The following is a 17,586-nucleotide window of genomic DNA, read 5'->3' on the forward strand; positions in this document are numbered from 1 at the left end:
CTTCTTGACTGTATACCATTCCTCGTAAACCGTGAATCGGCGGGGTTGGTTTCCTATCTGAGTGCAATGCTTTGGCCATCCGCCAAACACTGTTGTCTTCTGTGGAAAGAGAAAGTAGTTTCTCTTCCCAACTATCATTCCGGACCTTTCTGAGAGCCTCCTTGACTCTATCGTTGAGCTAGAGTGCTTCTCTCTGATAAGCTCCGCCATCAATAGGTTATTACCACCAATAACACCCAAGAATCGCTCGAATTTCATGTTTTCTATTTTCAGCTGTTTGAAATGCAGGAATAAGAAAAAACCTTCTAATTTTACACAGACATCCTAAAGGACTAATGAACACGTAGGTACCTTTCATTTTGCAAACACAGAACCTTTCAGAAACTATAATTGATCATTTCAAAGAGCGATTTAACGAGCACACATATATAGGTATTAAATATGAATAACAAATATTAATCGCTCTTTGAAATGATCAATTATAGTTTCTGAAACGTTTATTTGTGATTGCAAAGTGATAGATACTTACGTATCAATTAGTCCTTCAGAAAGTATGTGTGAAATTAGCAGCCTTATATTATTCATTCGGTACCTGCATTTGTCCGATTTATTGTTACGTGAATATTGGCATTTTTTCGATATTCCGCTTGAATTATATATTTATTTGAAGTACCTATATGTATTCGGTAATGATTGATTGCAAGTACTGACTTTGTTTTAAAGGTAAAAAAACCTGACCCGCCACCTCTTGTCCACATGTTTTTGGATAAGAACAAGATCTATGTTAAAACTGTCGAAATCAAAATCAGGATAGATATTTTTCAGGGGGACACGCAGAGTCTCTTCTGGTTTTGTTTGGCGCTAAACCTACTGAGAAGCCAGTTAGATACATCGACGACCTCAAGCTCTACTCCGCTAACGACGAGCAATTGGGAAATGTGGTAGCGTTCTTTGAGGCTATCGGAATGAAGCCGGGGAAAGATGAATGTGCCGTGGTTCAGGCGAAGAGAGAAGTCAAGTACAATTAATAGGGGACAGATCTGGTCGGCACGCAGAACCTGACGATACAAGAATGCCAGAGTCTTTCATCTACCTCAGAGCACATCAAGCCCTAAGATCCCTGAAATGAAATGAAGAACATTTTCAAGGCAAAATTTGTAAAAAAAATTTTTGTAGTCTCATTCTAAAATAAATTGAAGGACAACAATCAATACGGTAAGGACTTTCGGTTTCAAGGTGGACAGAGAAATGGGGAATCAGAAAAATTGGAGAACAAGATGAATATTTCAAATTTGATCGATAATTTTTGAAGGTCCTGAGAAGGACCGATTAGTTAGACGAACCATTCTCATCACAACAGTAATTTTTATATATTTATTCACTTCTTCTTCTTCAAAGGTGCTGCTTTTTTCGGAGTTGCCACAGACTTGACTGATTTGGGTTTTGGAGCTTTCGGTTTCTTAGTTGGCGATTTCGCAATCTTCTTAGCTTTAGAAGGGGACTTGGCGGCTTTGGGGCTCTTCTTCTCGGTTGTTGCAACTGCTTTCTTCGTTTTCGTTACAGCGGCTTGTAATTGTAATTGTAAATTATTTCAAAATTCTAAATGTACGATTCATATTCAAATTCCGTAATCTGTCAATGTTCGTAACAGTCACACCAACTGCAATGATACAATACAAATGTCACTAGGATATTCAATCTAAAGTTTTCATTTAATTTCGACAATAATTCACAAAACTTGACTGAAATAGAGAAAATATCGTCTAATACTCGTTGCAGAAGGCAATTCCAACACTCATGCGTTCGAATTTCGCATTCGTGTTAGAATAGAAGCCCATTCTGCAACTTGTTTTAGAATATAGTCCGTTCAGGAATTATTGACATCCCGGGTGGCTGGTGGAAAATCGAAATTAAGTTGGTAATGGCTCATTCGATCAGTAACATTTTGAATTGCAGATTTCGGGTTGGCATTGGAAATGTCATTGACAGGAGGTTAGATTATTCAGTTTGTTTGTATTATTGGTTTTGATCCAAGAAATTTTGAAACTAAAAAGTTGTATCAATTTCAAACACACATTGATTAGTTTATTTGAGTATTTCTCACAGTACTGTTTGAAAAAAGAAGGCAAGTCATTACAGCCTGGATTATTAGAGGAAGAAAATCTGTGCAATACGATTTCACCTTCAAAGAATCATTGAATGATTTGATCGTTACCAAAAGCAATCAATATATCAGTCCGGATAAAATTTGACCAAAAAGCATCTGAATTTCAATAAATCAAAGACAACATTACATAAAATTTATTGGTCACAAGTTCAAAACAGTAAATAAAAGGAAAATTCTTATTGATAAACAGAAAAATATAATAAGTTGAGTACGATTTTATGGTGAATACGTCAGAGGAAAGAAAATATAGAGGTGCCTTATAGCATTTGTTGACATCGCTATAACATTTTTGTTTACAAACACTTATAATGTACTGCGTTGCCATTCTGAGGAAGAAGTAAACTTTTCTCCGTTCTGTGGCATAGATGTTTTGCGAATATTGTGGGGATTTGGCAACACGGTTCTGTTGTTGTTATTGCACGTGACAACTAGAGGGACGTTAAGGGTTAACTGTTCATTTTAATTTCACGTTTGTAATCGTCGTTATTTTATACAAGTTTGTGAATTTAAAGTTACATATTGTTAATTTTAATCATGGTAAAACCTCGAAAAACATGTATAGTGTGTAAAACATCCGGAAATGAAAACCTAACCTATCATAGGTAAGTTCGCGTTTTGAGTCCATAGGCGTAGAATATATCTCGTCTAAAAAATTCGATCCATTCTTTAACGATTTCCTAAAAATTTTCTTGTTTTATGTTCGAATCTATACGCATCTCTAATATCTATCCTATTCATGAAGTAAAATTTAACCATAAGAGACACTAGAATGAAGTGTAATCTGAATAATGTGAAATTGTAATGCAGTGCCAACTGTGGAATTTTTTCTAAAAAGTATGTCAGTAGATTTTTGATAGATTTCTGAACGATGATGGTAGATTTTTAGTAGATAACTCCAAAACCAGTAATCAGTAGAAAGAAAGAATTAGAAGAACGATTCCGTTGGAGGAGAGGCTCATTGATCATTTCGGACAGAGGAACTGTTTTTTTGATTATCATACATAAATGTTTTTCAAGCCAATTGACCTTATTGATTCCTTCAACCCAAAAAGAAAAATCATGAAGCTGTCATACTTATCGAAATTGTAATAAATCATGTGTTAAAACTTCTTAGTGTTATTACTGTGTCTTCTCCCCAATGCATTGTGAATCAAATTTGAAACAAATGAATTCCCCCTTTATTTTTGAGAAAAAAAGGTAGTATGAATTTTTTTAACTTACAACTTCTGTTGTGTCGGCAGCACACAATTGCACTTTTCTGTATTGTGGGTTGCTGACTCATAAAATGATTTGAAAATATTGGCAATATGAGCCAATATGGAACGAGCGGTTTTTTATAACAGCAAAAACATTATTATTAATTGGAACTGTTAATGAGAGTGATATACTTTCTTGTTCTCCGCATATTTCGTCGCTATAAACAATAGTATTCGCATTATCGCTAATTTCGATAAGTTTATTAACTTCGCTGTGTGTGGCAAATTAATTCAAGTGTTAGTAACTGATAGAGACAGTAATTAGTTATAAGGTTCAAGAATATCAAGTGCATGACCACTGGTGTGCCATCATTGAGGGATCCCTCCAGGCCTACGAAAGAAAAGGAGCTTTTATATTCAGTTTCTCATTAGCGGAAAATCTGTGAATTGTTTTTGCCATCGCAACATCTATAATAAAAATACAGTCCATACTCGCTCTACTTATTAAATACAGTGAAGAGCTAACAACTTCTTTCTCTTTTGCAGTCAGGCTATAAATTAGCCTTTTACTGCTCCATCTCAATATAATTCACCTCTGGTGAGCTATTTTGATCTGCTCTAGCAGGTGGCAAAGTTTGTGTAATCATTACACAATCTCTGTGCCAGTAAGGGTTTGGCTCTAATACACACTTCCTAGAGAAGTGCCATCTTCGGTCGTTTGTGTTTCCTAGGAGCTTTTTCATCGTAGTCGCAAGCCTTCCTTATAAAAGGGTTTGCATGATTTTCCATTTCAATGAAGGTCTTCACGCTCAGATCTTTTAGATGGTCGCCCAGGAATGGTATTTTCAGGTCTTCATGTACCTATCCGTACCTTGCTGACAAACCAAGCTGCATTTACGGCTGGTCTTAGGATCGTATTCTGCACGACTTGAAGTCTCTGCAGGTGCGTCTTTGCGGCGTATCCCCAAGCCGAACATGCGTAACACATGACCGGCCGGATGGTGGCCTTATAAAGAAGAAGCTTGTTGGAAAGAAACATTTTTGTGCTTTTGCAAAGTAGCGGTTGCAACGCTGCCGCTGTTGTCTTTCCCCTTCGCCACAGCTGATGTGACGTGTTGGTTCCAAGTGAGCTTTTTGTCAAGTATCACTCCCAGATACTTGGCCTCGTTTTTCCATTACAATCCTCCTACCGAACATTACGACGAGTCCGATGGGATCTATTTTCTTTCGGCTAAAAAAAACTGCTTCGATCTTCTCAGGGTTTCTTGTAGGTACTTCGTTGCCATTTTGGGACACCAAGAACTGGCAAGAAAGGCGGTATCGTCAGCGTAAAGTGCCATGGAGTTTTTCACCGTTTTTGGCATTTCGGATACATATATTGTGAAAAATATTGGAGACAGCAGAGATCCTTGCGGAACTCCGGCTGAAAGAGACCTCTCTGAAGACAATACTCCGTCAAATCTGGCTCTAAACTTGCGAGAATGCAGGTAAGAAGCTAAAAGTTGGACCATGGAGAGTGGGAAACCTGCCGTAAGCAGTTTGTATAGCAGTCCTTTGGGCCATACTTTATCAAACGATTTGGCTACATCCAAAAACACAGCTCCTGTGACTTGTTTCCGGTTATATCCATCCGTGATTGGTTCCACTACTCGGAGCACTTGTTGCACAGTGGAATGTTGGCTTTAAAAACCGAACTGTTCCTACTGTATGATATTCTTTTCTTTCGTTATTGTGTTGAATCTTTAGCATTGACTATATTCGTCAGTGCTACTAAAGCTTTTCGAGGGAGGTTCCGCAACGTCAAGTTAGTAATGCCGTCCGGTCCTGGTGCCGTTCTCACTTTACTCGACATAATAGTGTTCTGGATTTCCTGAACGGTTCGAAACCAATAGCTTCCGTTGATTCATTTTTCACTTTGCGGTTGACGTCCTCAATGTGGTCCAATTCCGCATAGTTGTAACTACAGCTGCATTGGCGTTGGAGGTTATCTGCGAAAGCTTCAGACTTTTCTTCTGGACTGTATACCATTCCTCGTAAACCGTGAATCGGCGGGGTTGGTTTCCTATCTGAGTGCAATGCTTTGGCCATCCGCCAAACACTGTTGTCTTCTGTGGAAAGAGAAAGTAGTTTCTCTTCCCAACTATCATTCCGGACCTTTCTGAGAGCCTCCTTGACTCTATCGTTGAGCTAGAGTGCTTCTCTCTGATAAGCTCCGCCATCAATAGGTTATTACCACCAATAACACCCAAGAATCGCTCGAATTTCATGTTTTCTATTTTCAGCTGTTTGAAATGCAGGAATAAGAAAAAACCTTCTAATTTTACACAGACATCCTAAAGGACTAATGAACACGTAGGTACCTTTCATTTTGCAAACACAGAACCTTTCAGAAACTATAATTGATCATTTCAAAGAGCGATTTAACGAGCACACATATATAGGTATTAAATATGAATAACAAATATTAATCGCTCTTTGAAATGATCAATTATAGTTTCTGAAACGTTTATTTGTGATTGCAAAGTGATAGATACTTACGTATCAATTAGTCCTTCAGAAAGTATGTGTGAAATTAGCAGCCTTATATTATTCATTCGGTACCTGCATTTGTCCGATTTATTGTTACGTGAATATTGGCATTTTTTCGATATTCCGCTTGAATTATATATTTATTTGAAGTACCTATATGTATTCGGTAATGATTGATTGCAAGTACTGACTTTGTTTTAAAGGTAAAAAAACCTGACCCGCCACCTCTTGTCCACATGTTTTTGGATAAGAACAAGATCTATGTTAAAACTGTCGAAATCAAAATCAGGATAGATATTTTTCAGGGGGACACGCAGAGTCTCTTCTGGTTTTGTTTGGCGCTAAACCTACTGAGAAGCCAGTTAGATACATCGACGACCTCAAGCTCTACTCCGCTAACGACGAGCAATTGGGAAATGTGGTAGAGTTCTTTGAGGCTATCGGAATGAAGCCGGGGAAAGATGAATGTGCCGTGGTTCAGGCGAAGAGAGAAGTCAAGTACAATCAATAGGGGACAGATCTGGTCGGCACGCAGAACCTGACGATACAAGAATGCCAGAGTCTTTCATCTACCTCAGAGCACATCAAGCCCTAAGATCCCTGAAATGAAATGAAGAACATTTTCAAGGCAAAATTTGTAAAAAAAATTTTTGTAGTCTCATTCTAAAATAAATTGAAGGACAACAATCAATACGGTAAGGACTTTCGGTTTCAAGGTGGACAGAGAAATGGGGAATCAGAAAAATTGGAGAACAAGATGAATATTTCAAATTTGATCGATAATTTTTGAAGGTCCTGAGAAGGACCGATTAGTTAGACGAACCATTCTCTTCACAACAGTAATTTTTATATATTTATTCACTTCTTCTTCTTCAAAGGTGCTGCTTTTTTCGGAGTTGCCACAGACTTGACTGATTTGGGTTTTGGAGCTTTCGGTTTCTTAGTTGGCGATTTCGCAATCTTCTTAGCTTTAGAAGGGGACTTGGCGGCTTTGGGGCTCTTCTTCTCGGTTGTTGCAACTGCTTTCTTCGTTTTCGTTACAGCGGCTTGTTTTTTGGCAACAGTAGACTTCTTTTTCTTCTTGTCGGTCACCACAGCTGATGCCGAAGTGGATTTTTTAAGATCATCTTTGGACTTGGAGGTGGCTTTTTTAATCACTTTCTTCTGGGATCCCGATGTCGAACCACCAGCTGCCAATTTGAACGAACCAGATGCGCCTTTTCCTTTTGTCTGAACTAAAGATCCAGATTGCACAGCTGATTTGAGGTATTTCTTAATGAAAGGAGCCAATTTTTCCGAATCTACTTTATAGTTGGAAGCTATAAATTTCTTGATGGCCTGCAATGACGATCCACTTCTTTCTTTCAAATCTTTGATGGCGTTATTAACCATCTCTGAAGTCGGAGGATGGTTGGGTTTGGCCTGTTTCGCGGTCGCAGTCTTTTTCTCGGATTTCTTCGCAGTTTTCGCACCGATTGGAACGGACGCACCGCTTTGTTGCACCTCTGTATCGGCAGAAGACATTATCGTGATAATTGATGAAATCGTTACACTGTATATATTTCAAAAACGTTAGATACACTTTCTGCAGGAAAAATACTGAAAATTAATGCATTAAAACTGAAGTCGACGGAACTTTGGCTAGAAATGTATGAATATGAGGATTATTTCGAGCAAAATGCTCAATTGATCAATCCTTGAAATTTCCGAATGGAAAAATCAAAAATAGAAAATTTCTGCACCATCTCGTCTAGAAATATTCCCGGAAAATTTCCCATAATCGATAATACACGACATTCGAAAGAAGGAATGTGAATTCCGGTATAAAACGCTATCGTTAACAAAGGTGGTCCTTCGAGCCGGAGTATTGGCCTCAGTTTTCTCCATGTAATTTGATTAATAGGAAATATAATCAATTGTATTTCAGGGAACGTAAATTGTTCGAATTTTCGTTAATTCAAAGCATACTTGATATAATCGATAACTTTCCTACAATTAGGGTTATTATAGTTCTGAAAGTGGCGAGTCGGTAGGGTGATCTAGTGTGGATGAATCTTCTAACTGTTCAATGAAGACAATTTTAAATCAACTCGTGAGAAATAACAGACAGGAAAGGATAATAATCGTATTTTGGAGCAGGCTGGAAATGTAGCTGATTGTTCATAAATTCATAGAAAAGCTTTTCCGCTAAATAATGCCGTAATACAAAAGCGCGTTCGGAAAAAGTAGTCAATCTAATATGAAAACTCGATTAATGTTAGACACGCACTAACGGATGAATTACCTGAAGAACGAATCATACAAATTAATAGTTTGAAAAAAAAAAGGATAATATAAAATCTCCATAAAAAAAAAACAATTTGTAATCCCATACTGGAAGCAGGAATCAGCGAATGATATAAATGGGAACTAGCGATATCGTGCAAACAAAACTATATTACCTCATTTAATTAAGATATCAAATAATTCAGTAAGTAAACTACTTTTAATAATTCAAGTGAAATAGTAAATTGTTAATTCTGCACTTCAAACATGTGAAACTTAAGTAACACGGGAGAGTATAAATCTCAAGTATAATATTGACAGTCCAATGGGCACTGGAAGAATGTCTAGGTAAAGTTGCTTCACACGCCACTCATTATTATTATTATATTATAATAATATTGTATTATAATTATATTATAATGGATATGGAATGTCTTGATGATGAGTCTGATAACTCACTGGCAGATTGAATGGTCATAGAATCGAAAGTATAAATTTCCATCAACTCGTCATTAAGCTGAACGATGAAGAGAGCCTGAAATGTTTATGATGATGAGTACATACTGGCAGATTTAATTTTTATTGTTATTAACGGTCATAATAGTGCCGTAATGTGATTTTCCATAAATCTGTTATTGAAGAAAAGAAGAAAGAAAGAGGTGAGCAATGAAGAATATTTGCAGGTTTATGCAATGTTATTGTTGATCGGAGTAATGAAATATACAGCGAAAACAAGATCCCTATATGAAGAATAAGGAATATTGTTCAAAAAGCATTAATACAAAGATGTGCCACGTCCCCGACACTTGTTAACAATATAGAACAGAAATGAACATCTGAACACTCATTAGTGGGTTTGGTAGAGTTATCCGGACGCCAAGGCATCAAGGATAACCCTCTTTTTGATCAATGGGGGTATACGACCTTCCGTAAGATATTCACGGTTCCCAAAATCACAGCCTTCTGCATCCATGTGATCGTGTTCTTAGGCAGATTCAGCTCCTTGAGATAAATACATATATATATATATATATATATATATATATATATATATATATATATATATATATATGTATTTATCTCAAGGAGCTGAATCATATATATATATATATATATATATATATATATATATATATATATATATATATAATTCGTAAGAAAATTATTGATCGCAATATATCTAATGGATAAGAATGTTGGGATGTTTCGATCTAGGAAATTCAGTGATACACTTTTATATCATCCAAGCTTTCGGTAAGACTTCTTACCTTTCTCAAGGATCTGCAAAATATATTAAATATAAACATTACAAATAGCAAGTTCACAAAACTAACGTACATATATTGTGGTTTTATTCCTTCCTGTTGATCTTATTTCAAAATATTCAAAAAACAAAATAGTTCAACCCAACTACTCTCTCACAGTAATAAAGATTAAACAAGTAACAAATATTATTGATAACACTCATATATTCTGTCAGACATCAATTCATGTAAGGTAAACAAACCATGACCCCATCCGTCAAAGAGAGATATAAATGACAACTGTTTGGTTACACAGAATTATATTCACTTTCTTAATTTTGTTTATTATTTTCAGGTGTTGAAACTACGAAGTGGTGGATGCGAAATTTTTTGATAATTCTATCAAGTAGGAGAATATATGAGTGTTATCAATAATATTTGTTACTTGTTTAATCTTTATTACTGTGAGAGAGTAGTTGGGTTGAACTATTTTGTTTTTTGAATATTTTGAAATAAGATCAACAGGAAGGAATAAAACCACAATATATGTACGTTAGTTTTGTGAACTTGCTATTTGTAATGTTTATATTTAATATATTTTGCAGATCCTTGAGAAAGGTAAGAAGTCTTACCGAAAGCTTGGATGATATAAAAGTGTATCACTGAATTTCCTAGATCGAAACATCCCAACATTCTTATCCATTATATATATATATATATATATATATATATATATCGTGAATCTATTAAGGGAATTCGACTGATAAGAAGGATTTCAGTTTTACTCTTTATTCATACCAAGCTTTCGGAACTGGTTGGTTCCTTCCTCAGGGTTACTACAATTTTAACAATTAAAATTAAAATTACATATACAAAAAGAACTATCCCAAATCTTTAAAAACAGTCACAGAATTTGAGGTTGTCTCCTTAATAAGTTAAAATTCATCAATTAACGCAAATTTTTAAGTAAATTAGTCTCAAATACTCTATCAGTTGGATTAATCTTTCTTTGTCAATTGGATGTGAAGTATAAACAGTGTGTCTAACCTAACTTAATTATTTTCTTTGGTACATATCACAGAATCGCATCGCGTCAACTTTGGTTTACTTTTTCTTCTTATTTTTATTCGTCTAGTGGTCCATCATAGAATCGTTCCCGGTTTGGATATGTTAACAGGAACGTGTAAACATTGCTTAATCTTTGTACGTCAGTTTTTTTATTTATTGGATTTTCTTGATTTCTTATGTTGATCATTTCTTGTATCAGTCTTTTATTATATTTACCTTCCGTACATAATACTTCTGTATTTTCAAAATCAATTTTATGATCCTTTTTCATTGAGTGTACAGCTAAAGCACATCGTGGGTTCATTGTCCGGATATCACTCTTATGTAACGTTAATCGACTCTTTAACCATTGAGATGTCTGTCCCACATAGGTGTGGGACATATACTATTTTTACATGTTTTGTGGTTGCCACGTTTTTGACTGTTTTCTATTGCTATTGTAGTCCTGAAGATGGTCCCCATCGGGATCGAAACGTCGACTAAATGAAATAAAGAAGAATGAAATTATAACACTTATCAATTTTCCCACACCCCTTATCATACTTATAACTATTGTTGTATATTGGGAATTAAAAATTGTTGATATATATATATATATATATATATATATATATAAATATATATATATATATTTTTTTTTTTTTTTTTTTTTTAATCAACCTAATAGGGTTTGGCTGTCGATAATGCCGGATCGGTCGGATCAAGACATTTATCAGCTGGTGGTCAGGAAACTTCGGACTATTCGGGTGGTCCATAAGATGACCTCCTTCTGTGCTTTTTCAATCAGTTTTTCGTCAAGTCCCAGCCTTTCCGTGTTTTCCGCCAGATGCTTTTCAACAAGTCCATTGGTGGTGATGATGAGAGGAAGAATTGTTGTTGAGGTAAGATGGTTTATTTCCTTCAGCTCAAAAGCGAGGTCATGATATTTGACAATTTTTTCAGTATGCGCTTTGTCAGCATTATCATCCGCTGGTATGGTTATGGTTATGGTATGGTATATATATATATATATATATATATATATATATATATATATATATATATATATATATATATATATATATATATATATATATATATATATATATAACTTAGACGCAATAATGGTCGTGATTTATACAGAATGATTTCTCAGGGAATCGGTGTGAACACCAAAAAAATACTCTGTTTTCTTTGCCGAGCTTTCGGATTTTATTCAATCCATCCTCAGGGCTTCTACAAGATATCAACAAAAATTATCAGTTACAATAAAGAGAAAAAATAAACATTCTATATATATATATATATATATATATATATATATATGAACCCATCGGTTCATATTTGACACCCTTATGAGAGATAAGTTCAACGGTTGATATATATGTTTTTTCTTTGTAAATATAATATGGATTGTACCGTGTGTGAAATATTGTGCAATACGGGATAGGAATGAGAAAATTGGCTTCTCGATTAGAAAATGTGTGATCTCGTTATACGCGGAGGGGATTAACTTAGCGAGAATTATCAACTCAAACGGGTGGGATGAACGGAACTTCTTCTTCTTGATAGTGCCAATCCGTTATCGGATATTGGAGACCATTCTGGCTATTGTGACCTTATTCACTGTTGCACGAAACAGTCCAATTGTTGTTTCCCAGAACCAGACCCTCAAATTTCTGAGCCACGAAATTCTCCTCCTGCCGGGACCTCTCCTTCCCCCAACCATGCCCTGCTGTATAAGCTGGAGAAGGCTGTATCTTTGTTCATTCCGCATGATGTGGCCCAAGTACTCCAGTTTCCTCCTCTTCACGGTGTCAACAATTTCAGTTTTCTTGTTGACTAATATTAGAACCCTCTCATTGGTCATGTGCTCTGTCCAATTGATTCGGAGTATTCTTCTGTAGAGCCACATCTCGAATACTTCAAGCCTCTTACACGAAGCTTTAGTAAGCGTCCATGACTCCACCCATACAGAAGCACAGGAAAGACATAGCACTTCAGAAGTCGTATTTTGGTCTTCTTGTTCAGGTCCTGAATCGTGAAAAGTTTTTTCATTTTAATGGAAGCTGCTCCTGGCCTTTTCAATCCTACAGCGGATTTCCCTCGAATGATCCCATGCCGAGGTACGAAATTGTTTCGACTCTCTACCATTCTGTTGTCGATGTAAAGTTGATGAACGGAACGCGCAGAAGAAATAATTATATATCTTATCGCCGCCTACCGTCATCGATTCTGTGAAAATATTTTATGGAATAATTTATATAAGCCCATTTCTTAATTTGTTCAAATTGATAAAATAAGGTGGCAATAAAATTTGGATGAGAAATGTTACTCCTAGTGCACTACTAACCAAATGCTTATAAACTTGAATAGATAACACTTTTGTTTGTCCTCGGAATATTTTTACATTTTGCGATCGTATGGTCACAGCAATTCCAAGTAAAAAAAAAATTAATAAATAATATTTATAGTTAGGTGAATGAAAATGTTAGCTGTTTACCCTTAACGCTGAATTCCAAAAGAATTATCTCGTCATAGTAATTTGGTTGCCCATCTCACGGACAGGCTTAGGCTTTGTGGGAATTTTGTTTGCTTTCGGATTGTATGATATTTGTGTAATGGAAAAAACGAGAAAAAGTTAACTTTGTGGTCCTGAAAAGGACCGATAGCAATATTTCGATGGTGAAATTTAACCTCCGAAACCGTACAACGTACGACCTTGGCGTTTCAAAGCATATACGACGTCCATTGCTGTTACAGTCTTCCTTTTTGCGTGTTCGGTGTAAGTTACAGCGTCTCTAATAACGTTTTCTAGGAATACCTTAAGTACACCTCTAGTTTCTTCGTAAATCAAACCAGAGATACGTTTCACCCCACCGCGGCGGGCCAATCTTCTGATAGCGGGCTTCGTGATTCCTTGGATATTGTCTCGTAGAACTTTCCTGTGACGCTTAGCGCCACCTTTTCCCAAACCCTTACCACCTTTGCCTCTGCCAGTCATTTTTCAGTTAACGACTACAATAACAAGAATTAACTAAAGGTTTTAGCGGAAAATACGGCTTTTATACCATCACAGTTTTCCCCACCACTAGATCTACACGACCAACCAATGATATTGCGAGAATGTGCAGTGGAACCGCCTACCTATTCCGCTATAAATAGATGAATCTAAGATTTCCCTCAACTAGTTTATACCCATACTCGAGATGGCCCGTACGAAGCAAACCGCAAGAAAATCCACTGGCGGAAAGGCACCGCGTAAGCAACTTGCCACAAAAGCGGCACGTAAAAGTGCACCCGCTACTGGTGGCGTAAAAAAACCTCATCGTTACCGTCCAGGTACCGTAGCTCTTCGTGAGATCCGTCGTTATCAGAAAAGTACCGAGCTGTTGATTCGCAAACTTCCTTTCCAAAGGTTAGTGCGCGAAATTGCCCAAGACTTCAAGACCGATCTCCGTTTCCAGAGCTCCGCCGTGATGGCCCTTCAAGAAGCTAGCGAAGCTTATCTGGTCGGTCTATTCGAAGATACAAATTTATGTGCCATTCACGCCAAGAGAGTAACCATTATGCCGAAGGACATTCAACTTGCTCGACGTATCCGTGGCGAACGTGCTTAAGCATCTTTTTCACAAAGTTTAAAATCGGTTCTTTTCAGAACCACAACTTTTTTTTTTACATTTATACAATTGATTGATTTCTTATAAGGTATCCCAAATTAAAGATCCGATATCAATAGTGCAATATAACCTTACTTAATTTCTTCCAACAAAATGCGTTACGAATTTCAATTTTGATTATGGATTTTCCATCAGTCTTTTGATATCCTCTATATCTTGGCGCAATAGCTTATTTTAAGCTGGAAGCAAATTATGCCGTCTTATTTCCAATTCGATCATTCAACTGCAAAAGATTCTGATGACCAGCATTAGAGAGAAGCGATACCGTGATTTCTAGATCACGTTGTGAAACGTGAACGTTACTTTATGATATCAGTGAAATTAAAGCGTGACGTGATCACTGTTTAGGTTGCTTGTTAATAATATTTGTATGAATCACCCAAACCTTAGTTCGTTTATCTTTGCAACTCGAATTGGTCACTCATTCAAAGCAAAATTGTTATGAAAACATCCATTTTTCTTACATATTCAACTCTTTTCCTTATTTCAGATTTAGTTAGGAACGTAACAGAAGGATATCGATTTTTCAAATGTTTCCTCAAATTTGAAGAGGTGATTTTGAAAGATAATTTCAACTTGCATAAATTACAAGTAGCATAATTTACATCAACTTTTGTGAAGAAAGCCCAAAGATTGCTGGTCTTTCGCCTGTTATTATTCTTTCGCCTATTATTATTATGTCGCTGACGTGTTTTCGTTTATTTTTTATAATACAGAGTACCATTTATTGCTTCGGTCGACAACTTCAATATAGAAAGAATTTCTTTGGGGTTGTTTATCAAAGATAAGCATAAAATTAGAATTTTATTGCCACCACCAATTATGCAGTAATGCAGTAGTTATTAGTTTGCAGCAAGTATTTATTGTTTAACTAGTTCTACAAAAATACTTCCTACAGCATGCGAAGTTGCCTACGATGCTGGGATTGTCATAAAAATATGCAATTATGTTAGTCGAAAAAGGTTCCGAAGCAATAAAAACATCAGGCTGCCTTCATAATTTACGATTGCAACGGACGATGATATGCCCTGAAAAGATCTGTGAAATGTTCAAACTGTGATCCCGTCACGCTCTGTATTCGTTTTTCGGAACCGTGACTACCTGTGACATTCTGATCTCAGTTAAATCACAGTTCGTGAAATATCGCTCTTCTCTAATCAGCATTCCACCGACTGTTTCATAACATTTTGAAGAGGATAATGAGCATACAAGTTGTAAATAACATCCCATCACCAGTAAGGGTTAATGTACAACAATCTAGCTTGCGACATGTTTGGAATACCATAGACGATGAGATGGCGGTAGTTTTTGCAGACACTCGCCATTGCTAGAGTCCATCGAACTCTGTGCTAAGCTTTAATTCTTCGGGTTTGATGAAATGTCCATCAGTTGATTATTCAGGTGATGCGTCAGCAGTGTTGTGAAAGGCAGTGCTATGGTTCCTAAATGGTTTTGTCGGAGATGACCCGGGACCAACTTCTATTTTCTTTTGAAGTTTGTAGGTTCGGGTATATACCCGAACTTAAATAGGTGGAGTCAATTTAGGTGGTACGATCTCAAATAAAAAGTTTACACTGAGAAGGTAATTTTTTAGTTTTCACTTATCGTCAGATTGATCGATTGAAGATGCCTCCTAAAACTAGCGGAAAAGCTGCCAAGAAAGCTGGCAAGGCCCAAAAAAACATTTCTAAAAGCGACAAGAAGAAGAAACGCAAGAGGAAGGAAAGTTACGCTATCTACATTTATAAAGTATTGAAACAAGTCCATCCGGATACGGGTATTTCAAGCAAGGCTATGAGCATCATGAACAGTTTCGTTAATGATATTTTCGAACGCATCGCCGCCGAGGCGAGTAGACTTGCTCACTACAACAAACGTTCGACAATAACCAGCAGGGAAATTCAAACAGCAGTGCGCCTTCTCTTGCCCGGTGAGTTGGCAAAACACGCCGTCAGCGAAGGAACTAAAGCAGTAACAAAATACACCAGTTCCAAATAAAGCAGGAATTGTTGTTGCATATCAAACGGTTCTTTTCAGAACCACAAATTTTTAAAACTTATAATTATAGTCTGATCTCTAATTTCACCGTTAACGACATGTAGATTTATCAATTTGAAATAATCCATACTAATATAATTCGAATATGTTCGTCAACTTCCTATACCATGTCTGATAATTTTGCACACCAATATCATATATATATATATATATATATATATATATATATATATATATATATATATATATATATATATGTATATATATTCGGTTCAATGTTATTTACCTGCTTTTCAATTGTTACTATATATATATATATAAATATATATTTATACCGTTGCAGGGTAAGGCTTAGAGGTTGCCGGTTCCTCTCAGAACAAGGCAACACTCAATTGCTTCTGAGGAAACTTCTCACAATTCTCGTGGTCCACAAGATCATCTCCTTTTGCGCCTTCTCTATTAGATCTTCGTGAAGTCCAAGTTTGGCTGTGTTCCCAGTTAGATGCATCTCAACCAGCCCATTATATATATATATATATATATATATATATATATATATATATATATATATTGATATATATAGATATATATATATATATAACTAAATTTATATTAATCTAATCTTATATTTACGTATTTAAATCTTCATCGACCTCTTCAGTGTTCTATGTTATGGTATGGTATCGTCTTCTATGCTCCTAACCTCGAATGGATTATAACCTTAATTCGTATTAATTCAGTTGCATTGTTTTGAATCCATTTTCCATTTGATATTGCTTCAACTTGCTTGAATCCAGGGAAATTTCTTCTTGAAATTGATTAAATAATTTTCCACTTCTTCTCACAATGATTTTCAGGTACGTATTTAACAATTTTAATATCTTGCAAATTTTCGTAAATAAATTCTTTCGTTTATCAATTATTTCAGGTAAATTTCTTGAGTCAGGTGACGTGTTCTCAACAATGGTTTTTTACTGACTGACTAGCTGTCATTCGGCTGGGCTTTATATAGATTTTCAATTTTTTCTTGAAATCAAGATTGCCTTGGATGTCAAAAAATTTTCCAAATATGATGCTTTCGCAATTTTCTCTTTTGAGGTAAGTTTTCCTTCTTCAATCTTGATCTAGTTAATTTCTTCATTTAATTCCCCATCTTTTGGTACCACATATGTTGCATTCGGTCGATTCGAAGTTACAAAATTTTCAAATATTCTATATACAATTTTGAAATTTTTCTAATATTCACTTTCTTTGACCTAATATTCAAAGATTTCTATCTATAACTCCTAGAATCTACTACATATTTTTAAATTATACTATAATCTAATGAAATATATACATTTTTGTATGTTTGAGACATTAATTACTTTGGAATCCCTGATTTATCATTCGATATCCTATCCCTATCCATTTTTTACAATTTTATTAGGAATTTCAGCTAATATTACATTTTTGAGATT

At 35.7% G+C, this 17,586-nt stretch overlaps 3 protein-coding genes across 3 annotated transcripts in view; 2 read left to right on the top strand and 1 right to left on the bottom strand.

Annotated features, from left to right (window-relative positions):
* Positions 1–13,094: 13,094 nt before the first annotated feature.
* On the bottom strand, positions 13,095–13,489 carry LOC123686059 (histone H4). Its single transcript, XM_045626016.1, has one exon. The coding sequence runs from the start codon at positions 13,450–13,452 to the stop codon at positions 13,141–13,143; it is 312 nt and encodes a 103-aa protein (XP_045481972.1). The 5' UTR covers positions 13,453–13,489; the 3' UTR covers positions 13,095–13,140.
* Positions 13,490–13,651: 162 nt separating this feature from the next.
* LOC123686657 overlaps positions 13,652–17,586 on the top strand; it is a 29,390-nt gene continuing 25,455 nt past the window's right edge. The window contains exons 1-2 of the mRNA XM_045626870.1: positions 13,652–14,065; positions 15,740–16,099. Coding sequence (XP_045482826.1) covers positions 13,658–14,065; positions 15,740–16,099 — 768 coding nt within the window. The 5' untranslated portion in view covers positions 13,652–13,657. The remainder of the gene's footprint in view (positions 14,066–15,739; positions 16,100–17,586) is intronic.
* On the top strand, positions 15,713–16,174 carry LOC123686058 (histone H2B-like). Its single transcript, XM_045626015.1, has one exon. The coding sequence runs from the start codon at positions 15,755–15,757 to the stop codon at positions 16,124–16,126; it is 372 nt and encodes a 123-aa protein (XP_045481971.1). The 5' UTR covers positions 15,713–15,754; the 3' UTR covers positions 16,127–16,174.

The sequence above is a fragment of the Harmonia axyridis genome, chromosome X (genome assembly GCF_914767665.1).
Source record: "Harmonia axyridis chromosome X, icHarAxyr1.1, whole genome shotgun sequence".
NCBI lineage: Eukaryota > Metazoa > Arthropoda > Insecta > Coleoptera > Coccinellidae > Harmonia > Harmonia axyridis.